The 22,960-nt window shown below is 33.5% G+C and overlaps 1 protein-coding gene, 1 non-coding gene and 1 pseudogene across 2 annotated transcripts; all 3 read left to right on the top strand.

Annotated features, from left to right (window-relative positions):
• Positions 1-3,246: 3,246 nt before the first annotated feature.
• On the top strand, positions 3,247-5,680 carry LOC131614934 (uncharacterized; annotated as a pseudogene).
• Positions 5,681-14,741: 9,061 nt separating this feature from the next.
• LOC131612663 (uncharacterized) lies at positions 14,742-16,192 on the top strand. The gene is made up of 3 exons (XM_058884428.1): positions 14,742-15,105; positions 15,186-15,312; positions 15,393-16,192. Exons 1-3 carry the CDS (start codon positions 14,949-14,951, stop codon positions 15,826-15,828), a joined length of 720 nt encoding a protein of 239 aa, XP_058740411.1. The 5' UTR covers positions 14,742-14,948; the 3' UTR covers positions 15,829-16,192.
• Positions 16,193-20,581: 4,389 nt separating this feature from the next.
• Positions 20,582-20,655, top strand: TRNAI-AAU (transfer RNA isoleucine (anticodon AAU)). Its single transcript has one exon. It is a non-coding gene; the product is annotated as a tRNA-Ile (tRNA).
• The last annotated feature ends 2,305 nt before the right edge of the window (positions 20,656-22,960 follow it).

The following is a 22,960-nucleotide window of genomic DNA, read 5'->3' as shown; positions in this document are numbered from 1 at the left end:
GACAATGTTAAAATTCTTGGAGTGTTGTAGCTTTAAGTGACTATACTTTTTATGGTTGAGTATTATATTTCTTTTGAACTATGATTGTTAATGAAGACAGTGTAAAAATTCTTGCAGTAATGTAGCTTCAAGAGATTATACTCTTTATAGTGGAAGATGAAAGTTCTTTTTGAACTATAATTATCGACGAAGAGAATAAAAGTTGAAGTATTATTTTTAATCAAAGTGGAAATTATTGGTATTCATTAAAAATATACATGTTAAAAATGTCATGCATCATTTAGTTTTGTAAATGAAAAAGAAGTCTAAAATTACATAATGGACCCAAATATTTCATTACACAATCAATCAATAAAAAATACTTTAAGCTTATATTTGACTTTATGTGTTCTCTTAGACTTTGTGTTGGGAGTTTAGAGGAGAGGGGAGGAACGACTTTGAAAAGAGCAAAAAATTAAATAAAAAGAATTTAAAAATTTAGGTAGGAAGGAATTTAGGGCTTTATTTTATTTATAATACAACATTACTCTTGTTTGGAGGAAGTAAAAAATTATACTGAATAAGAGTTTTAAAAGACTTTGAAGAATCAAATATAACTAATATTATTATAATATTTTAAAAATTAAAAATATATTAATAATAAATATTTATTTATTATTTTATACAAACTTTTTAAAAATATTAAAGTTTTTTTTAAAACCTTCCTTAAAATTAAAAAAATAAACATTTTTTATAATAAAAATAGAAGAAATATCATTTATTAATAATAATATATTTTATTAATTAAATTCAACAACTTATTATTTTTTCATGAATTATGCACCATGAAACATTTATAATAAAACAAATTCGGAGTAGTAAAAAGTTTAAATTTCGTATTAGACATGACTGTTTTTTAAAACTTTCAAGACCCAAATTTCACTAATATGTCACACACATACATATTTAAAGAGGATCTTTGAAAGAAAGAGGTTAATGATTTTACATGATTATTGACATCAATAATTGAAACTTTCCATTATCTTAAGTAAGAGTAAAATTAGAAGACTCAGTTTAAAAATAAAAAACAACAATAAATTTGAAAGAAATTTTATTTAGAAATGTAATATTTGTTGACCCGTATAAACATAAAAAAAATATATATATTAAATCAAGTTTAGTTTTAAACTGGGTGACTGTTTATTTTGCAAAATCTAATTCAAACATTAGGTAGTAGTTGGTTATAACGAATTTAGTTTTATTATTTGATGTGGTTGGCCTACTTAGTCAGCATACCAGTACTAGTAGTAAATGCCAACCTCCACCACCTTATCCTTGTTGGACCCAACCTCCATGCACCATCAATTTTTTACTTACAATGTTAATAACTCTAATAAAAGCATATTAAGCAACTAAAATAGTCAACCTTTTTATGGAAAATGATATAATTATTATTTTGATAATAATGTAACTTTTACAATATTTTTAAGACTTTATTGTTTGTTAAAAAATCAGTGAATTGTTGGCACGCCATTGTTGAGTTAAGTTCGATAAGGGTAGCACAAGAATGCAAATGAAAAACGCAAGAGTGCAAATCTCTGTAAAGCAAATAGAAGAAGAATTAGGGAAAACAATGGCCACCAGAGCTTAGTTTGCTCTAACTAAACTCAATAGTATTTTTATTTAAGGTAATTAAAATCGAACCGGATATCAAATTAGTGTACTTTTGAGTTTAAGGTTTTAAACTTAGACCAAAGTTGAAAAATATTTTTTAAGTTATATAAAAAATATTTTTATAATTTTATAATAATTAACACCTAATAGTTTTTAAATTTTTTATAATTTTATATTTTGAATTGGTTAGTTATATTGGCCCAAAACTTTTACTTTAATATAATAATAATAATAATAATAATAATAATAATAATAATAATAATAATAATAATAAAAAATTATAACATAGTGACTTTAGTAATTGTTTGTTCACGACGTTGTCTTGTCATTTTCTCTCCTCATATGTTATGCGTTGCATTATATTTTATAGTATTTTTTTATTATGTATTATTATACAAAATCCATTTTCATTTATCAAATAAATAGAACAAGAAAAAATTAAAAATAATATTTATTTTGGTTTTTTTTTTGTAATGTGTCCTATAGTAGTTAGAGAAGAAAAAAGAAAATTAAATCAAACATTATTTTAATTTAAAATGAAAATTTTATCATATTTTTATTATTCAAAAGAAAAATTCGGTCTGACCTTAAAAATCGCCTAAATCTTTGATTTTTAACCGATTTTTGGTTTAAATTCCGATTCTTCTACTTGCTAGTTTTTAGGGCCAAACAGACCGATTAGGCAGTGGCGGAGACAGGGGGGTACAGGGGTAGGCCATGGCCTCCCCTTTATTTATTTTTTAAATTTTTTATATATATTGGAAATTACTAAAATAGCCTTGGATTTAATTAAATTTTATTTTATATTTTTCCTTATTCATGTCTGTTCACACTTTTTCTTTTAGGTTAGATAAAAGAGTTTTAAAAACTCAAGTTTCATTCTCTCATTGCCGTGAAAAGATTTTTTTTTACAAAACTTACAGAAATCGTTGCCGTTGCCGTCGCCGTCGGAAGTTGGAACCCTTGCAACCTTCTTTGTTTCAAAAAGGTCTTCTCTTCTTCCCTTATCTATTTTTAATTTTAGGGTTTTTATCTTCTTCTTCTTCCTTTAAAAGTGTTAGGAGGGACACTGATTATACATTTTATGAATTTGGGGATGTTAGATTTATGGTTTAGGGATGTTAAATTTCTCAATTTTCTAGACTTTTAGAGGTTAAATTTATGTTTCTTGTAATCTATTAAGGTTAGCAATCCATGAAATTGAAAGCTAAGAAAAGAGAAATCTTCTTTCTTGTAGCTTCAAGGTTGAACCTATATTTTGAGACTGACTGCAATTTTTCTGCATATGTAAAAAAAACTTAACAGTAGACAATAGTGGAGAAATAACAATAATGAACTTATATTTTGAGTTCATCATACTGTTACTGTTAGTGAAGAAATAGTGGAGAAATAACAATAGTTAATGTTAGTGACTATATATATGAATTCATCATACTGTTACTACAAAAAAATATAAAATTTGTATTGTATATGAAAAAAGTATGAATTAGATTAATAGATACTATTAGTTAGTGATATAATTTATTAGTATAAATTGGATGAATTTTTGTTGATATTATATTTTGTTTTATTTTTTTCATCAGAAACGTAAAGATGAATAATCGAAAAATTGATTCTTTTTTCAAGAGGAAAGCATGTGAAATTGAAAGAGAAGAAAGAGATGAAGAAGTTATAATCCCGATAACAGAACCTCAAAGAGATCTTGAGAATCCAATAATTGAAGAACATCATGGCTTTGAAAACTCTTTGGAACGTGATCCTGGAAAGCGTCCCCCGATTTGGAAATATCCACCAAATCAAGTGGATGCAATACAACGAGCTTATCTAAAATGGGGTCCATATCAAATTCATTTAGAAAACTATCCTTTGTCCGGTAATGAAGATCATCCAAGAAGGTTTCAACATACTTGGTTTAGCATTTTTCCATCATGGTTAGAATATTCACCATCCGAAGATGCGGCATATTGCTTACCATGTTACCTTTTTAGCAAAAAACCAAGTGGACGTCCCGGATCACATGTCTTCATTTCTATGGGTTTTAGAAATTGGAAAAAAGTTAGGAATGGAAAGCAATGTTCCTTTCTTAAACACATAGGGAAGGATCCATGCTCACCACACAACAATGCAATGCAAGCTTGTCAAGACTTATTGAATCAAGATGGTCATATTAGAAATGTTATTCAAGTGCAAAGTTCGTGTCAAAGAATGAATAATCGGCTACGTCTCAAGACTTCAATTGACACGGTTCGTTGGTTAACACTTCAAGCTTGTGCTTTTAGGGGTCACGATGAAACTAGTAATTCAAAAAATCAAGGAAACTTTCTTGAGTTGTTAAAACTTTTAGCATCTTATAATGATGAAATTGCAAAAGTTGTGTTGGAAAATGCTCCACAAAATTGCAAGTATACTTCACATCAAATTCAAAAAGAGCTCTTGCAAATTCTTTCAAGTAGGGTGAAAAAGCATATTCGTGAGGAAATTGGTGATTCCAAATTTTGTATCGTTGTGGATGAAGCCCGCGATGAGTCAAAAAAGGAACAAATGGCTCTTGTATTAAGATTTGTTGATAAAGTTGGTTTAATACAAGAAAGATTTTTTGATGTGGCACATGTTAAAGACACCATATCTTTAACTCTTAAGGAAGCAATATGTGATATACTTTCTCGACATAACCTTGATGTTTCTAACATTCGTGGCCAAGGTTATGATGGTGCAAGCAACATGAGAGGAGAATGGAATGGCTTACAAGCACTCTTTATGAAGGATTGTCCTTATGCGTACTATGTTCATTGTTTTGCTCACCGATTGCAACTTGCGTTGGTTACATCTTCAAGAGAGGTAAAATCAGTTCATAAATTCTTTGAAAAGTTAACTTTTATTGTTAATGTTGTTTGTTCTTCTACGAAGCGCCATGATGAGCTACAAGCGGCCCAATTAGAAGAAATTGCATATTTATTAGAGATTGATGAGATTGTAACTGGTAAAGGTGCGAATCAAGTTGGTACTTTGAAACGAGCGGGAGATACTCGTTGGGGATCACATTATAATTCTATTTGTAGCTTGATAAACATGTATGAAGCAACTTGTTCAGTTTTAAAAAAAATTGCAAGAGAAAGAGGAAGTTATGCTACACGCGGGGATGCTGATAGTTCTTATAATTACTTGAAGGCATTTGATTTTATATTTATTTTGCACATGATGAAAGAAATTATGGGGATAACAGATATGCTTTGTCAAGCCTTGCAAAAACAAAATCAGGATGTAGTTAATGCTATGCACTTGGTTCGTTCAACAAAGAGTTTTATTCAAGACTTGAGAGAAAATGGTTGGGATATGTTGTTTACTAAAGTGAGATCTTTTTTGTGAAAAACATGGTATTGAGATTCCTGATCTTAATGATATTCATTCAACAACAAGATTTGGACGATCGCGTCTTGAAGAGAATCAAGTCACAATTCAACATTATTTTAAAGTTGAAATCTTTTTCACTACCATTGATAAACAGTTACAAGAGTTGAATAGCAGATTTAGTGAGCAAGCAATGGATTTGTTAACTCTTTCTTGTGCTTTGTCTCCTAAGGATGGATATAAAGCTTTTAATATTGATACTATTTGTTCTCTTGTGGAAAAATATTATCCTATGGATTTTAGTGATCAAGAGAAGAATAATTTGCAATTTCAACTCCAACATTTTCTATTTACTGCTCGCAAAGAGTCAAATTTGAACAATTTATCAACTATTCAAGAACTATGTTCATGCTTGGTTGCAACAGGACAGGCTGAAATTTACTTTTTGATTGATAGACTACTCCGTCTTATCATGACTCTTCCAGTTTCTACGGCTACAACTGAGAGGTCCTTTTCAGCAATGAAAATTATCAAGACTAAGTTGAGAAACAAGATGGATGACGGGTTTCTAGGAGATAGCATGACAGTATATATTGAAAGGGAGATCAGTTCAAGCATTAGTTCGGAGTCTATTATTGATGATTTCAAGTCACTCGGAACGCGTAGAGCATTATTTTAAGGTACTTTTAAATTATATAGTTTGATTTTTTGATAATCAATTTTGTATTATGTTAACTTAATGTTTTATTAAAAATATTATTTTTATTTTTATTTATAATTTTTATTTTACATTAGCGGCCATCCCATTTTTTTTTATCTGGCTCCGCCACTACGATTAGGATTCCGGTTTCCGGTCCAACCGGTTGAACCGATTGATCCGGTCTAATTTTGATTACCATGCTTTTATTATTCTCAATTCAAGGTTTGTTTGGTCCGGCTTTTTTGTTTAGCTTAAATGTTATTTTAAATGTAAAAATTGTACATCCTGAAAACTATTAGGACGATCGGGATGACAACTCAAACCGAGCCATAATAAATAGAGATGAATGATTAGATCGATATGTTGGAATGAATTATTTATTGAATCCGAGGCCGGTATTCCCCTGTCCGGGATATACCTCGACCCTTGTATTTTTCCCAGGAAAGAGATGCTTCCCATATCCCAAACTCGGGCTGGTATGTACATCCTAGAATGGGAAGAATGACCGGGATAAACTTCCCATCTCGGATTTTGGAACGTCACATTCAATAAGTGTATTGCCATTACAATGTCTAAAGGGCTAAAGGTCATGCAACAGTCAAAGGTCATTATTAATCCCGTTACTAATCATTAAATAAATCGGTTACGTTGGTAATCATTTAGCATGCATAAGCTATAAAATGGAGATTTGGGTTATTCCAAAGAGGGAGATGGAGACACGTGAATAACATAAAAAGGAATGCAATAATGAAGGAAGAGCGGCAATCCAAAAATGACTTCCACCACCTATCTCCCCTAAAACCACCTCAATTACCTCATTTCCAATACAGTTAAGGCTCTCCCTAACCATAGAAGGGGCGCTAACCTTTTAATGTTTTAGAAATAACATTTTGCGCCCACCGTGGGGCCGGTAAAACTGACTTGGGCCTCAAGTACACTATGTCATTCTGATGGCATCAGAGAGACGAGAGGACAATAGGTTATTCCAATCAAATGATTCAATACCCATCTCATTATGGAAAACTTCCTCACAAATTATTCACATATCAATGCAAGATCGCTCTCGTGGTGCATGAAACTGCTGACTATAAGATTTGACTTCCTCAAGATGGATGAATCTACCATCGACACTGTGGGGCCGGTAAAAGTGACTCGGGCCTTAAGTATACTATGTCGTTCTGATGGCACCATAGAGACGGGAGGACAATAGGTTATTCCAATCAACCAATTCAATACTCGTCGCATTATGGAAAACTTCCTCACAAATTATTCACCTATCAATGCATGATCGCTCTAGTGATGCATGAAATTTCCGCCGACAAGATTTGGCTTCCTCGAGATGGATGAATCTACCATCGACACCATCCATACCTATTACTCCTAAATGCCTCAGTGGCAAAGAAAATCTTGGCAGTACCGTCGGCACAACAAAATTACTTTCCGACATGATTGGAGTGGTTGACAAATTGACACCTCGACCTTTACTCTGTTTCGTGCTAGCAATATGTTACGAGACAACTTTGGATCAGATAAGTTTCATATCATTCATTCTAATTTATTATAAGTTTCGTATGCCAATTGTTATTTTAAGATCATTTCAAATATGATAATGTATTTTTGACAAGAGGGGTTTTGAAAATATGATAAGATGAAAACCCTAGGTTGTCGTTATACCCCAGTCAATATCATCATCACGGCCAAATCAACATCAAGCTAAAACTCTGGATGTCGCCAATCCAAAACCATCTTTAATTTTGCGAGTGTATGCTGAGATTCGCAGGAGCCAATAGGAGGCGCAACATGCGCGGCAACAACCCCCACCGCGATGTTTGATGGATAACACATTTTAGTAGCAGAGAATCGTAAGTGGTTAAAATGGAAATATCAAGTGGATTTACTTCATCTTCCAGATTTACAAGTTAAGCTAATAAAGATCATCGTCCAAGTATGAGTGTGTGGCTCGTGGATAATGAAAACGACAATGGACATAGCTTAATTTTCGCTGGTGACACAACTTAAGTTCAAAGGAAATCAATAAGTCTCATGTTATTGGCGAGTCGACGATGTTGTGGATCACAAAGATATCTCCATATGATGGCAAAGCGGATGATTATGTCGACAATGATTTTGATGTCCGTCAATCATCGAGTCTACGTGATTCAACAACATTATATCACGAAAGTTCTCCCAGATAAAACCGTTGAGAACGATAAATTTTATTCAGATAAGTTTCCCCTTATTAACACTAAAAATAGATATTAAGATTGCGGTTAATATGTTTTATTTGATTAAATTAATCGATCACCCCATTAAGGTGTCGTCTGTAATGAAAGCGGTGTTATGTTGTCTTTGTGATCGTGAATAATTGACCTGGGAAACATTGAGAATATCATTAGTTATTCCCGTTAACTAATTGGTGACAAATTTTTGAATTAGCCTATTCCTTAAAGTTCCTTAACTGGTTAACTGCCATTTATGCCATGAACCGACTTGAGAATAGAAGGATTATTTGGAGAGATATTGAAAGCTTGCATAGGCAGCAACATGGAACTTGGTGTTTAATTGGAGATTTTAACAATGTGTTAAAATCTCAAGATAGAATAGGAGGTAATTTGGTTACTAAGGCTGAAGTGACTTATATGTAAAATATGCTGGAAAAGGTAGGACTTGATGGGATGGACAGTGTAGGTGATTACTACACTTGGTCTAATAAGCAAATTGATAGAGTCGTATATTCCAAAATTGATAGAGTATTGGGAAGCTTGGACTGGGTGCAAAATAATTTGGATTCTACCTAAACAGTTATGTCACCTAATGTTTCTGACAATGATTTGTTGTGTTTGAAACGGAAGGAGAAGACAAGCAAAAGAAGGGACCTCTTCAAATTCAATAATTGCATTATTAATATGAATGGGTTTCATGCTACTATTGAAAAGAATTGGTCTGAGCCTATACAGGCAGGCCCATGTATGTCTTATAGAAGAAGCTTAAAAGACTTAAACTTATCATTAAAGAGCTAAGAAAAACTATCAAAGGTTTAAGAAGCGTAGTGGAAAAAGCTAGAAGTTGCTTACTGCCCAAGTGGATCTTAAAACTGATAGAATTAATAAAGAGAAAATTGAGATGGTTATGTATTGTACAAATGCATTAATTATGTGGAATGAGTTAGAAGAGATGGAATTAAGACATAAAGCAAAGATTGACTGGTTAAGATAAGGTGATGGAAACAATGTTTTCTCCATGCATCTATCAAAACCAGGCATAATCAAAAGAACATCAAGAGTATTTAGAGGCAAGATGGTAGTATTGCTAGTAAGCAAGAGGATATAGAGCAAGAGGTGCTTCAGTTTTATTAATCCTTGATGGGGAAAGCAGAAGAAATCTTTGAGGGTATTGATTGTGTTGCTATGAGGGATGGACCCTAGTTGAGCCTAGTTTAGAGAGAATGCCTAATTTCCCCAGTTACTAATCAGAAGACTGGGAAAGCCTTTAATGTTATTAGGGATAATAAAACTTTTGGGATTGATGGATATGGTGCTAGCTTCTTTAAAGCAACTTGGAGCATTGCAGGAAATTAAAGATGTTTGTGATGTTGTCATAAAGTTTTTCATGCATGGAAAAATGTATAAAGCTCTTAAATATACTATTGATTCTCTTATACCAAATAATGTAGAGGCCAAAGTTATAAAGGACTACAAACCAATTTCTTGTTGCACTAGCTTCTATAAGGTAATCTCCAAAATTCTTACTAGTAGACTTGGAGAGTGATTAATTGCATTATTAAAAAGAATCTTGCTGCTTTTATTCCTGGTTAAGAGTAACATGATCATGTCCTTCTCGCATATGAGCTTATTAGCCGTTATGAAAGAAATGCCACTACTCCTAAATGCATGATGCAACTGGATTTACAAAAAGCATATGATATGGTTGATCGGAAGACCCTAAAGAAGGTCCTACAAGAGTTTGGTTTCCCTAACAGATTTACTATGTGGATCATGAATGTTGTGAGAACTGTTTCTAATAGGTTCAATGTTAATGGCAGTTATACTTGTCTGATGCAGAACAAGAGAGGTATAAGACATGGAGATCCTATCTCCCTTCTACTCTTTATTTTAGTGATGAAGTATCTCACTAGGAATTTGTATTAATTAGAAAAGACCATGAATTTCAATTACCACATCAAGTGTTAGAAAATGAAAATTACCAGCTTATCTTTTGAAGATGACCTGCTGATATTTGCAAGGGGATGTGAGATTAATTTATGTCATGATCAATAAGTTTCACAGTTTCTTTAGGTCTACCGGTCTAACAGTAAACTCTAGAAAATATTTCATCTATTTTGGTGTTGTTGAGGAGAATGTCAAGGAAGATATAAAGAAGCTCACAAGTTTTAAATAGGGTACATTACCTTTCAAATATCTGGGCATACCATTGACAAGCAAGAATCTAGCTATAAAGCAATTACCTGACTCTAATTGAGAAGATTGTTGGCAAAGTTACTCATTGGAGTTATAAGCTTTTAGCATATGCTGGTAGGATACAACTTACCCAAAATGTTTCATTTTCTGTTGTGAATTTTTGGATGTAGTGTTTTCCATTGCCTAAAGTTTTTATATACAAGATCAATCTTGTTTGTATGAGATTTTTATGGACATGTAGCAATAAAATCCCAAGGAAATCTCTCATTTCTTAGAAGAAGGCACGTAGTCCTAAACCAAGAGGATGGATGAATATAAAGGACTTGGAGATATGGAATAAGGTGTGTTTGATGAGGCTTTTGTGGAACCTGAGCAACAAAAATGATACCTTTTGGATCAAATGGATCCATACATACTATATTAAATATGGAAATGTGATGGGTATCCTAGTTAAAGATAATCAGTCGTGGCTCCTGAAACATGTTTTAAAGCAGAGAAATAAGTACCAACACTTGCAAACTCAGATGCAGTCTAAGAGAAATTTGTCATGGAAAAAGTTTACTTGGCAAAGCAAAATGTTGAGCTTAAACTTAATTGGAGATTTATGCTTTATAATAATTTGGCTCGTCCTAAAGTCCAGTTTATTCTTTGGTTAGCTTGCAATGATAAGTTGGTAACGAAGGATCAACTACACAACTTTGGAATGATTGCAGATCTGAAGTGTTTGTTCTTCCAAAAAATTTACAATCCAACACCTATATTTTTGGTTGCAAGGAACTGAGAAGTATTTGGATAGAATTTTCGCAGTGGATTCAAGTTAGTCATGAACCTTTAGAGTGGAAAGACGAGCTAAATTGGTTTATTCAAAGGTGCAAAGGTAAAGATTGGAAATTTGTGATCCCTAAATGTGCTATGTGCTACCACTGAAAGTATTTACTATATTTGAAGATATAGGAATGATAAAGTTTACGGTAATGATGTAAGTAATATCAAAATTGAGAGACAAATTATAGATACAACTTGTATAGGGAGTAGTCAAAAGAGAAAATTAGGAAACACTTAGCAATGATTTTGGTTGTTGATTGGTATCCTTAATTTTTTGGGCTGGATTGTGAGAGATCATCTTGTGTATATGATTTTTTAAATTAATCAAAGTTTATTGGTTAAAAAAAAATTAATCTAAATTTCTTTTCTCTCGAGTTCGACCGTTAACATTAACATCAATGATGAACACATTCTAACAACTTCAAAAATCAATTTAATTGGTAAATTTTCGAGTTTTCGAGTTATTTTAGAGTATTTCCCGTAATAGAGTTTGAGTAGATTTTTAGGTGTTGAAATCATTAGTTACTTTTAGAAACATACTTTAGAGACAATGTAGGTATTATTTGATGTGTAAAACGGATGATCATGGGGTGAAAATTAATTTTTTTCAACTATGTGAGAAGTTATTTACGCCACTTTTGCGTTTTTGAAGTTGTAGAACGTTCCGTAGATGCATCAATGGAACATATAAAACGTTTGGTCGTTGAGTAGATGCACCTACGAAAAAACCCATTTATTTGAAATGTTAGCTAGTTCCGTAGACACATCTACGAAAAGATTTCAGTATGTGCATCTACAGAGGTAAATTTGTTTTTTTTTCTTTTCTTTTTAATTACCAAACTGTATCTAACTCAATTTTATTTGTAATACAATGCAGATATTATATCTGGGAGGACTGCACAACATGCCTTTGTGCGACTTGCACGAATGCACATGCTATCACAAGTGAGTGATGGAGCCTCGGTTCCAACGGATGCACCTGATATATTTGTTGCAGCAGAGTTATCTGTTACATCCGCTATAGCTGAGGGGCCTTCCACATCTACTACATCATTCCAGAGACCTCGGGATGATGGTAAAGGTTCCTTATAGACGCCCTCAGCCCACAAACGTCGTCGGGGAGCTTCTTCTACTTTTATGCCACCTCCGGCCGATGTTGGATCTCCGGTGCCACCTCTTGAGCTCCACGAGGAGGTTGATGCGCCTGTCGTCTATCCAGGGGGTCCTTCAGATTTATCCCTGCTGACAGGGAATGCAGATCATTCAGCCAGACATATTTGGTACGGAGAGGTAAACTTTATTAGATTTATTACTTATTACTTTTTTGTCCTCAGTTTCTGTTTTTTATTTGTTTTTTAACTTTGGTTGTTATTAACAGTGTTTTCTTTGGAAATTTTCAAGATAGAGCTTTCCAGAAGTTCTACAACCACGGCCAGAAGATTGCTAATCTCGTGCAGCCTACCGAGCCGTGGTTCTAGGATGTCCTTGCAACTTTAGGGCTGAAAAACCTATATGTCAGATTGTGTACCACACGATACACAATGGGATGCTGATGGAATTTTCAGAGAGGTGGCACCCATAGACTTATTTGTTCCATCTGCCACATGGTAAGATTACCATCACGCTTGACGATATCGCTGCCTCATGCATATACCTATCATAGGAACCCTTCTTGGTCACAGTAGGCTGACCAAGGAGGAAGCGAGGGAGGTTCTTTTTGTTGAGCTCGGGGTTATCCCGAGGACGCGCTTGAGGAGGTGGAGAGGAACTGCGGCATGCACGTGAGATTTTCCTTCTTGAAGCTCTAGTACGAGGCCAAGCTCCTTGCAGTACAACAGACGGTTGGTGACCCAATAGAGGAGGAGATACACAAGAAAGAGGTGTTGAGGTGTAACTTCTTATTTTGTTAGACACTCACTTGTTTGTGGACACCAACTCCTCGTACACAAATGTCGTTTACTAGAGGCACTTGTCAGATATCACACATATCCATGAATACAACTAGGGAGCGGCTACACTAGCGTACGATTACCATAGACTGGGAGAGGGATACCTGTGGAAGGCAAGGACTGTGGATGGAAGTTGTTCCCTCTTAGTGGTAACAATCTTATATCATTATATTCTTTCTCAAAGTTATTCAATATATATTTGTGATAATATTTGATCCCCGTATTTTTTTTCTCCAAGGTTGAATATTACAACATTTCTCCATGATCATTGGCTAAGGAGGGGTGCCTAGCTACACTGAGGCTATGCCGCGTACTAGAGCCTTCCTCCCCCTTAGAAGGAACCAGGTGTCGGAGCCTTACAGACACGCTCTTGACCGCATGGTTGAAGAGGACATTCGATACGACTGCTATGCTGCTCACTGTGAGACGGTTCCATGGGATGACGTTGCCATATAGTCTGGATGGTTGGTTGTCAGTTTAACCATCATTGTTCGTTATCTTTCGGAGCGCGTCATGCAGCAGTTCAGGTACTGTCAGACGATACCTCACGACCCTCTTGTCTCCGCTCCTATCTTGATGACCCGTCAATAGATAGATGGGGTCTTTGCAGACTGGGAGCATCACATGGTTCCTGACAAGGCTCAGGCGACCTAATCACAAAGAGGTTGGAGCAGCGCAGACGGGTACATCACTAAGTACTTCACGGTGTCACATTCATACATGCTCCCCACTGCACCGGGATCACCACCTAGACCAACCCATGAGGAGATTTTGCAGACTCATCAGTCTCATTTAGACCACACTGACGATGTTCTTCCTTGCTGTCGTGAGATACTTGACATGGCGCAGGCAGGCATTGCCCCTGATTTCTTCCTTGAGGGGTCTAATCGCAAGCGTGTATTGGTTGGTATGATGGGGGTGGTAGATGAGGCATTTTTGTACCGTCGACATCGTACCAGGATCGGTGGGGCACTTGACGGTAGAGGCAGAGTAGCCGACAGAAAACATGGACGCAGAGGCGGGGCCAAAGGTAGAGGCAGGGTAAAGAATGAGGATGTTGTCCGTCACACAGTAGTGATGCTTGTGATTTTATTGATGTCTGTATTTTGATTACATTTATGTACTCTTTTATTATTATTATGTATGACACTATTTGGATGATTTATACAACGTATTATTTATGTGTGTCATTGCCATTACATTACACTATTTTCATGTACTATATTTTGATGTTAAAAATATTGGAGTTTTGGAGTAAAATAACACTGATTTAAAATATTGCAGAAGGTTCCGTAGGTACATCTACAGAAGATTTACTGAACTGCAATATTTTGAATTTTCTAACGTTCACTATGTCTTTTAATGATTTCGTAGATGTACCTACATAATTGAAATTTGATCGGATAACTAAGAGATTGTGTATTGAGAAGTTCTCTTAATTAATACAAGCTAAACCTTTAAAAATTGTTTATTGTAAAATTAATTTTAAATTTTTCATTACATCATAAAACAAATTATGTATTACTTTTTCACATAACATGAATTATCATGCTAGAATACTTTAAATTTACATCACTAGATTCCAAAGACGAAATATGAACACTATTCTCCATGATTTGCCAAAAAAAATGTAAAAAGTGGAAAAGGTGTATAAGCAAAAAGGAATATTGTGAACAAAAAGTAAATATTTTATTGAAAATATCAAATTTAAAATAAAAATAAAATAAAACTAGTTTGACCAAAAAATAAATAAATAAACAACTAAAAAGTGTTTCAGTTTCATCCAAGTTACCCCAACGGTCGAATCCTATGAAACTTGAAACGTTAAAGAAACATTCTGTTACAACATACAAAACCACACAACACAACACAACACACTTTCAATTCTTCATTCTAATCTCTTGCGCCCACAGATTCATCTCAAAGAACAACAACACATTCTTCAATTCACCATTGCCATTACATTCTCATTCAATTTCTTCACTCTCTTTTCCTCTCTAATTCCCATTTCTAATCCTTTTCTTGTTTTTGAACTTTTCAGATTCTTCACAGAAGATGGAACCAGAAAACATTGACTGGAACAACATCGACTCCACCTTTGTTCTAGACGAGACTTACGAGTACTTCGACGCGCCGAAATGGGTTGATTTCATTGCTTCCAATGAGCTTCTTGTTGATGAAGAAGATGATGAAACATGGTTTTGCACTCAAGGTGAGATCTTCTTTAAAAAAAGAGTCTTTTTCGTAATGGATTTTCTTTGTTTCTTAATATCACTATCACTTCATTTTCAGATTGCAAACATCGCAAAATTGTGAAAGATTTACCAAAACCCACCCCCACAACAATGAAGTCCAAGGCAAAGATGTTAAAATTTGCAAGCTTTTCTGAAATTCTTCCATTTAGAGACAGAAACAGAAGGTATGTACTAGTACGAATTTCGATTGATTTATGATTATGATTATGATTGATTAATATGGTTTTTCTGTTGTATAAATTAGGGAAAAATCTCTGCTTGTTAAGAATTGTGATGAAAATAGAAGACCCAGTTGTTCAAGGAACTTGGATGAAGATACTGAGAATAAAAATCCAAACTTTACTGCTACGATTTTCGATGGTGGGAATAATAATAAGCTGAAGAAACCGTTGTTGGAAGAGAGAAATGATTCGAAAGAGTGTGATGTGAGAAGTGATAGAAGATCGAAACTGAAGAGTACATTCTCTGCTCAGAATTTGTTGGGTGGTAGAGAAATCATGAGTCAAATCACAGGGTTTTGTTCTGAATTGAAGAGGCTAGCAACAAGGAAGGGTGCTAGTAAGAAAGGAGGGGGTGCAGATCCAAATGTGGTGTTGGGGGAATTGAATTTGAAGGAAAAGATTGTGAGAAGGAAGGAAAGGGTGCCATTGCTTGTTGTTAAGGAAGGGGCACTACCTTGACAATGGAACATTAAGGTCTGAAATAAAGGTCGCAGTCGCATTGAATTGATACAGGTATTGCGATGCTGATTAAGATTGTCGTAATACGAAGTAATCATGATTTATTCTTTATCACAAAAAGAGTGAATAAATGTTCGGTATCAGCACTTTTGGATACTGTTTTGTCGCGGTAAATAATAGTGAATAGTGATTTAGTTAAAGATGATTTTGTTAACTTATAGTGATACTTAAATTGATTGATATATGTCTAAATTGAACTATTGATTGATCTTCAAATCAAAACTTGTGAAAAGGTGACACCCACGGTTTAAAGGAATTATACATTTGACGTAAAGTTTGTTCCAACATACAATTGCGTTTTCATGGATTATAATTCTAACTTTTGTTTTTGTTCTTTTCGGTAATTTCTGATAAAGACCCCATTAATGATAAATAGCACCAAAATAAACGGTTTTTGTTGGCTTAGACAATGAATAACTCTCATAACTAACCTCTATTTAGTCAAAAAAAACTCTCATAACTAACCTCTATTATGTTTGCTTATTATATTATCAATACTTTGGGTGGTAAATTAGATGAAATGATGATGGAGAAGGAGGCAAGTTAGATGACAGAAAAATAATAAAAGGAAACCAATGTGTCTTTTTTTTTTATATGGGTATTTCGAAGTATTTATAGATTTATAATCGGGAGAAAATAGAAACTAATCTTAAATCTCCCTCAGTCCATTTTTCTATGTAGTCCTAATTAGAACCTAGCATCGAGGTGTCAAGAATACCTTTAATATTATGTTTATTGATTCAATAAGGTTGGCTGTCATATTATGTTTATTGATTCAATGAGGTTGGTTGTCATGAGCTCATCGGAGACCTCCATCATAGGCTCGAGTCCACCATTATTTTGGAATCTTTTTTTTTTTTACTTTCCTTGAATCTTGTAGGTTTTTCAAACTAATTCCGTCGCGATAGTATGGAAACACATGATCATTTAATGCATATTATATATTGTAAAAATAAATGAATTAATAAATGCAACATTTCGATTAATATGTGTTTAGAATCATACTATTTAATATCAAAATATGGTTCTGATTACAACAACATTGTCTAAATAACATCGGATAGAAGTGAGACACTAATTCTAAAACATAGTACATTATAAAAAAACATATGTCTAATACAAATATACGGCTGATGAAAAACAAAACAAAATATAAAATAAGCCATAAGAACTTCAAACTCTCCAGGATGACTTTCCATTCCATTTTATCTTGCACCTGATTACCTAAAATGTTAAACCTGGAATGAGATACAACTATTCAAATGGAGTTCTAACTACATTATAGTAAGTGAATGTTGATACCCTAGTTCCACAAGCCATGTAGAACCCAGGAGACACGATTAGTATAATGAACGTCCATTTCCTACTAGCACTTCTTATTTTTTTTAGTTTAGTTTTACAGAAACTACTTTCAATCTAAGCTCTCATCCCTGTAATGTCGGACTAATCATGTGGCTCAGACATTAGATAATCTTCACCCTAAGAATGAGCTAATTATTTTTTTGATAAGGTTGGAGATAGATTAGCTTCACAATCGGTGCCCCGATTACCATGACTTACCTCTTCCATCGTATAAGCATAGAGTTTTTTTTATCTAGGGTGAACCTGATTAATCCCGCTTAATATCTATAATTATAAAATAATATAATCATACGACTATTCATAAAATGTGAAGCAATAAAGACAAGGTAGATTAAAACTACAATAATGTTAAACATCATGCATATTAGACTCAATACACAACACTCACATACAACCCGAAGGTTCATCACTTTGTTCCTATCCTTAAATCATCTTAATATTCCTCAAACTCCTTGATTTTCTTTTATATATTATATTAATCAATTACACACAGTTCAAACCAACTATGACTCATAGGATTGACTTTAATCAAGTATCACATAGTCAACAGGATTCATTGTTCAATAAATGTTATTACTTACACTAGAAGGATTTCATGGAAATTCAAATATTTTAACATAAATATAGCATACAAGCCACATTTTAATTCACCATGAGATAGATATCTGAACTATCTTTCCAACGCATTCGACCGCATCTCAATCAAAGTCACGAAACTTATTTTATGGGGGTTTCAAGGTGCGTAATCAGTTACACAATACACAAAACCGATTATTAGGGTTGACAATGAATCAAACCAACTTAAACATGGTTCAAAAATCAATTCCATAATTAAATTGTTAACTAAGTTAACGAATCAAATGAGCTGAATATGAGGGAAAAAACTAAGTTCGATAACTACATGAGTTGAACTTGCATTATGCATAGTTCGACTCATTAGCTTCATGAGTCATCTCGATTATATACGAGAATGATTCCATTGGATCTAAGAGTATGTTTAAAGACTTACTTCAAATCTTAGTCCTCTATTTATTTAATCTAACAATTTTAATTGATCATTTATATTCTCAAGTGAGTAAAATATTTCTAACAATAATTATATAAATAAAATCAACATCATCTAAAAAAAATTATATATAGTGATTAAAGATTAAACTTTTTTTATTTAATAAATTTTTTATATCAAATAAAAATATCAATAATTTATACTAGTGAATGCACTTCACTTTTATTCAAATAGCACTTAAAAAATTAAAAATTCTCTTATGATCAAAATATTAAAGATTTGTCAATAAAAATATAAAATTAAAATAATTTTAGAAATTGGTGGCCATGGGGAAATTTATATTATTTTATTTCTAAAATTAATTTAGTTTTTGTAAATAAGTTTTTAGAAATTAAAAACTAAATTTTAAGTGAGATGTTACTTAGAAGAATATTAATTATAAATATAAAATATATATAAAAAATAGACTTTAGAAAATGACTTTTAAGTTTCTGAAGCAAGCGAGTTAAACTTAACTAGTTGAACTCAGTTGTGCGTGAATTTAAAATGAGCCAAGTTTCAACTTTAAAAAGTTGTGTCGAACTCGAGCCAAGTTTTGAGCTTACCCAATTCTTATCGAGTTAAGCCAAACCGAGGAAAATTCGACTCGACTCATTTCCAAGTCTAGCGGTTACAGACCATTATGCCTTATATTTTTGCTGATCTTGAAGGGTGTTAACCACTTACAAACATAGTGTAACCGGTTACACCCCTGCTAAAACCATTTTTCACTAATTTCTCATGTTTTCACCAATCTTACCCCAATGGAATAAAGTCCTAACATAGGATAGAGTTGAAAACATTTTAAAAAGGCACATGTAAGTATAATTTCACACACATTTACGAAAAGAATGAAAGTTCATAGAATCAAACATGCAAGTTTAAAAAATCTAACCCAATTTTCCTCATGCAATAATCTTAGGGGTACGAATCTCAATTAAAACCTAAGAACTCCACCTTTTAAGAAATAACCTGAATTGGAAGAAGATGGATTGATGATGGTGATGATAATTGCATGGTTAATTCAAACTCTACAACTTGTTTCTTCAAGAATCTAAAGGCCCTTCATGCAAGCAAAATTCCAACTTGATCAAGCTTTCCCTTTCTTCTCATTGACCGTCTTCTCCCTCTTTCTCAATCTTCCATTCTTCATCTTTCTGAACTTAGATGATGAAAAAAACTTCATGTATTAATCAATTAAGCTTTGATTCTTCTTTAATGAGCTCAATTTCCCGCTTGCTAAAATGATTGAATCCACGATTATTCTTCTCCTCCTCCTTGCCCTAAACGCCCATCTCTCTCTCTCTCTCTCTTCCTCTCACACACACATAGGCCTTAGTAGGTTTCTAACACTATGTGGTGGTTAAGGCTTGCCTACAAGGCTATAATGGAGAGAAGTCTTGTATGATGGTGTTTTTAGATAGTTTAGGAGTTCTACTCACGTGAGGTGAGAGGCTATGCATATGACTAATGGTGCTTGGGAACAAACATATAGGTATGACCAGTGGCGTGTTATGACCTTCATATGTGCTTAGCTTTTAGGGTGTCAGAATGGATCTCCTCCCCTTGGGGAGAAAAGTATTTATAGAGGCCTCTCAGGCCTAGGGTTTTCTTGGAAAGGATTAATGCTCACTCAATCAAAGGTGGCCCATTGAATCCATATTTTCAAGTGAGATGTCAGTCATTTAATGACCTTACTTTCTCTCTACCCAAGAAACGTCTTATCCCATATTTCCCACGACGGGACGCTAGGAAAACAATAGGGGATAGGTGATACCTGTAACGCCCGGAAAAATAATTATTTTCTTAATTTAGTCATTTGTGATGTTTATTGAAATTTTCGCGTTTTGGGACGATTTAGTCGGTATTAGTTCGGGATAGTGGATCGATATTTAATCGAAAATTTTAATATTTTTAGTATTAGAAATATTAATGGGTTAATATTTAGCGTTTTGGGAATTCAACAAAAATAAATAATAAATAGTTTGCCTATATCTTTTATCGATGGTTAACTGGGAAAAAATATGGAAGAGGTAGTAAAAAATACGTAGATCAAAAGTTGCATATCCCTTTTATCTATGGTTAATTGGGTAGTGCTTAAAGTGAGAAAAGTGATAAGTCTCTCATCGGTTGACCATTAAACTTTTAACTTCAATAGAGATCAAAACTTAGATATGTTCAAGTAAAATTAGAAAACTCCTAAACCTTGTAGCAAAGTCCTTAAACAAAGAGGTGTAAAAAATAGGTTAGTAATAGTATATGCAAATTTCAAAACAATCATAAATTGGCCCATTAGCTCAGTTGGTTAGAGCGTCGTGCTAATAATGCGAAGGTCGCAGGTTCGAGACCTGCATGGGCCAAATTTTATTATTATTATTTTTTTGTATTGCTATAATATACCTTAGTTTTCTAAGCAAACTTTTATTTATAAATTCTTATTACTTCCATAAACACTTTTAACATTAACAAATTGGTTATTATCTTCATCAATATTATCATAATTCTTCCCTCCGGTGTTCCTTTTTGAAAAGATCTCGTCTCTAAGTATTAATTTACTAAATTAAAAAATTATTTATTAATGTCAATACTTATATAATAGACCTATAATTTTTTAAGTATGTTAAATAACCCTCAGTAAGTGGATGATGAGATTGATTCTTTTGAATTAGTCAGTCGCAAGGTCGAATATCAAAGTTTTAAAAAAGTAATAATTTTGTATGTTCATTCGGATATAGATGGAAGTTCATTACATTATGTCTTCTTACCTTTATTTTTTCTCAATTCTGTGAGCCATTTTAAGCGATATCTAAATGCAACTGATTTTTGTATTAGATCATGCAATAACATTATCAATGTTTTCTAACCTATTTCAATGAGTATATTAGATACACTGCATACATAAAAAGGCTCTTTCAATGAGTATATTAGAAATAGATACATTGCATACATAAAAGGATTTTATTCCCTTGATTAGAAAATAATTATACATTAAATTACTATTTATAATTTATACAGTTTAACACAATAAAAAGAGCAAATAAATGAAACACGAAAAATTATAAATATGTAAAACTTAAACTTCTTTTTTTTTGGTATCAATGTAGATCTTAAACTTTAATTATTGTTTTTGATATATATTTTATATGATTATATTAATTTTTTACTAAAATTACTACATATCTTAAAAAAAACTTAATATATGGACAAATATATATCAAATGTTTTATCATATAAATAATTTAAATTAAAATCATAATTAAATAATAAAAATATTATTTTTAATTTTATGCATATGTAAATTAAAAAATGTGGATGGACAAATACAAGAGTGTCCGTCAAAATACTTGTGAAACATAAAAGAAATATGAAAGAAATAGTTTTTTTTGGTTGGGATAGCCTGTGGTTTGTGATTGTGTGTGGAGATGTTTAAGTATTTATTTATTGTTAACAACCCGGTTACTATTGACACCAGTCACTTAACAATTACAGACTAAGATAAGGAAACAGAAGAAGTTACAGCAGCCTAGCCCAACAAGAAAAGGGAATCCAAGAGAATCACTTCAAGGCCCAAGCATTTGCAAGACTACACTACCTGACAATAGAGCAAAGCTGCAAATGTTTGAGCTTCTATAAGAATTGTCAGATCAACACCAAATCTAGTATTTAGGATTGCTATCTTTTCGTTAGGATCTTGTTAGTGGAATTTCATTTCCTGTAATCAAGGAGAACCCTTGGATAAATTTGAATCTTGTAAACAGTCTGCTATTTATACACTAGCAGAATGAGTAATAAAGCAATCAATATTTCCCTTATAATTGTATTACTTGAAGGAGGTCTCTTGTCCTAGAACTCAGGGAAATCTTGCTCTTAACAAGTTTGGTGCTTTCATCAATCCTCACTAACATCCAAATCCATGGTAACCATACCCACCAACGCAGAGAGGCTTGATGATCTCTCTGAAAAAGTGGACCTTATCCTATCCCAACTAGCCAACATCAACCCAACCCAACCACCCATACCACCACCGCCCCCTCACACACGACCACACATCAAGCTTGAAGTTCCTCGCTTCAATGGCACCGATGCCATGGGCTGGATCTTCAAAATTTACCAATTCTTCGACTACCACAAAACCCCTGAGGAAGAGAGACTCACTGTCGCTTCCTTTTACATGGAAGGACCGACGCTTAGTTGGTACCAGTATATGTTCCGCAATAACCTCATCACAACTTAGTTCGAATTTCTTCAAGCGCTCGAAACCCGTTTTGCACCCAGCTACTACGATGACCCAAGCCAATCTCTATTCAAACTCACTCAACGTGGTTCTCTGAATTAGTACCTCAACGATTTCGAATGTTTAGCTGATTGAATTATTGCCCCCCTGCTCCTTTCATTCTAAGTTGTTTTATTTCAGGACTTTCACCGGAGATTTGCCGGGAAGTCCAAGCTCTCCAACCCATCACTCTCTCACAAGCCACCACCTTAGCCAAAATCCAAGAGGATAAAATCGAGGAGTGTCGTTGTGGTTTCAAACCTTAATCCACCACTTCCAATATCCAAACCTCCAACGCTCTCACCACCACCCCACAATCAAACCCCAACCAACCGTGTTTACAATACCGCAAGCTCTCTTTAGAGGAAATGGCGTCGCGTGGTGAAAAAGGT

This window comes from Vicia villosa, linkage group LG6 (assembly GCF_029867415.1).
Source record: "Vicia villosa cultivar HV-30 ecotype Madison, WI linkage group LG6, Vvil1.0, whole genome shotgun sequence".
Lineage (NCBI taxonomy): Eukaryota > Viridiplantae > Streptophyta > Magnoliopsida > Fabales > Fabaceae > Vicia > Vicia villosa.
Note: the sequence above shows the minus strand (reverse complement) of the source record. Positions and strands in the feature narration are given on the sequence as shown.

Excerpts from the sequence above, each read along its gene's own strand:
- LOC131612663 (XM_058884428.1), top strand. The coding sequence starts at position 14,949 with ATGGAACCAGAAAACATTGACTGGAACAACATCGACTCCACCTTTGTT. Across the intron at positions 15,106-15,185 it reads AACATGGTTTTGCACTCAAG|ATTGCAAACATCGCAAAATT; the intron begins GTGAGATCTTCT and ends CTTCATTTTCAG. Across the intron at positions 15,313-15,392 it reads TTTAGAGACAGAAACAGAAG|GGAAAAATCTCTGCTTGTTA; the intron begins GTATGTACTAGT and ends TGTATAAATTAG.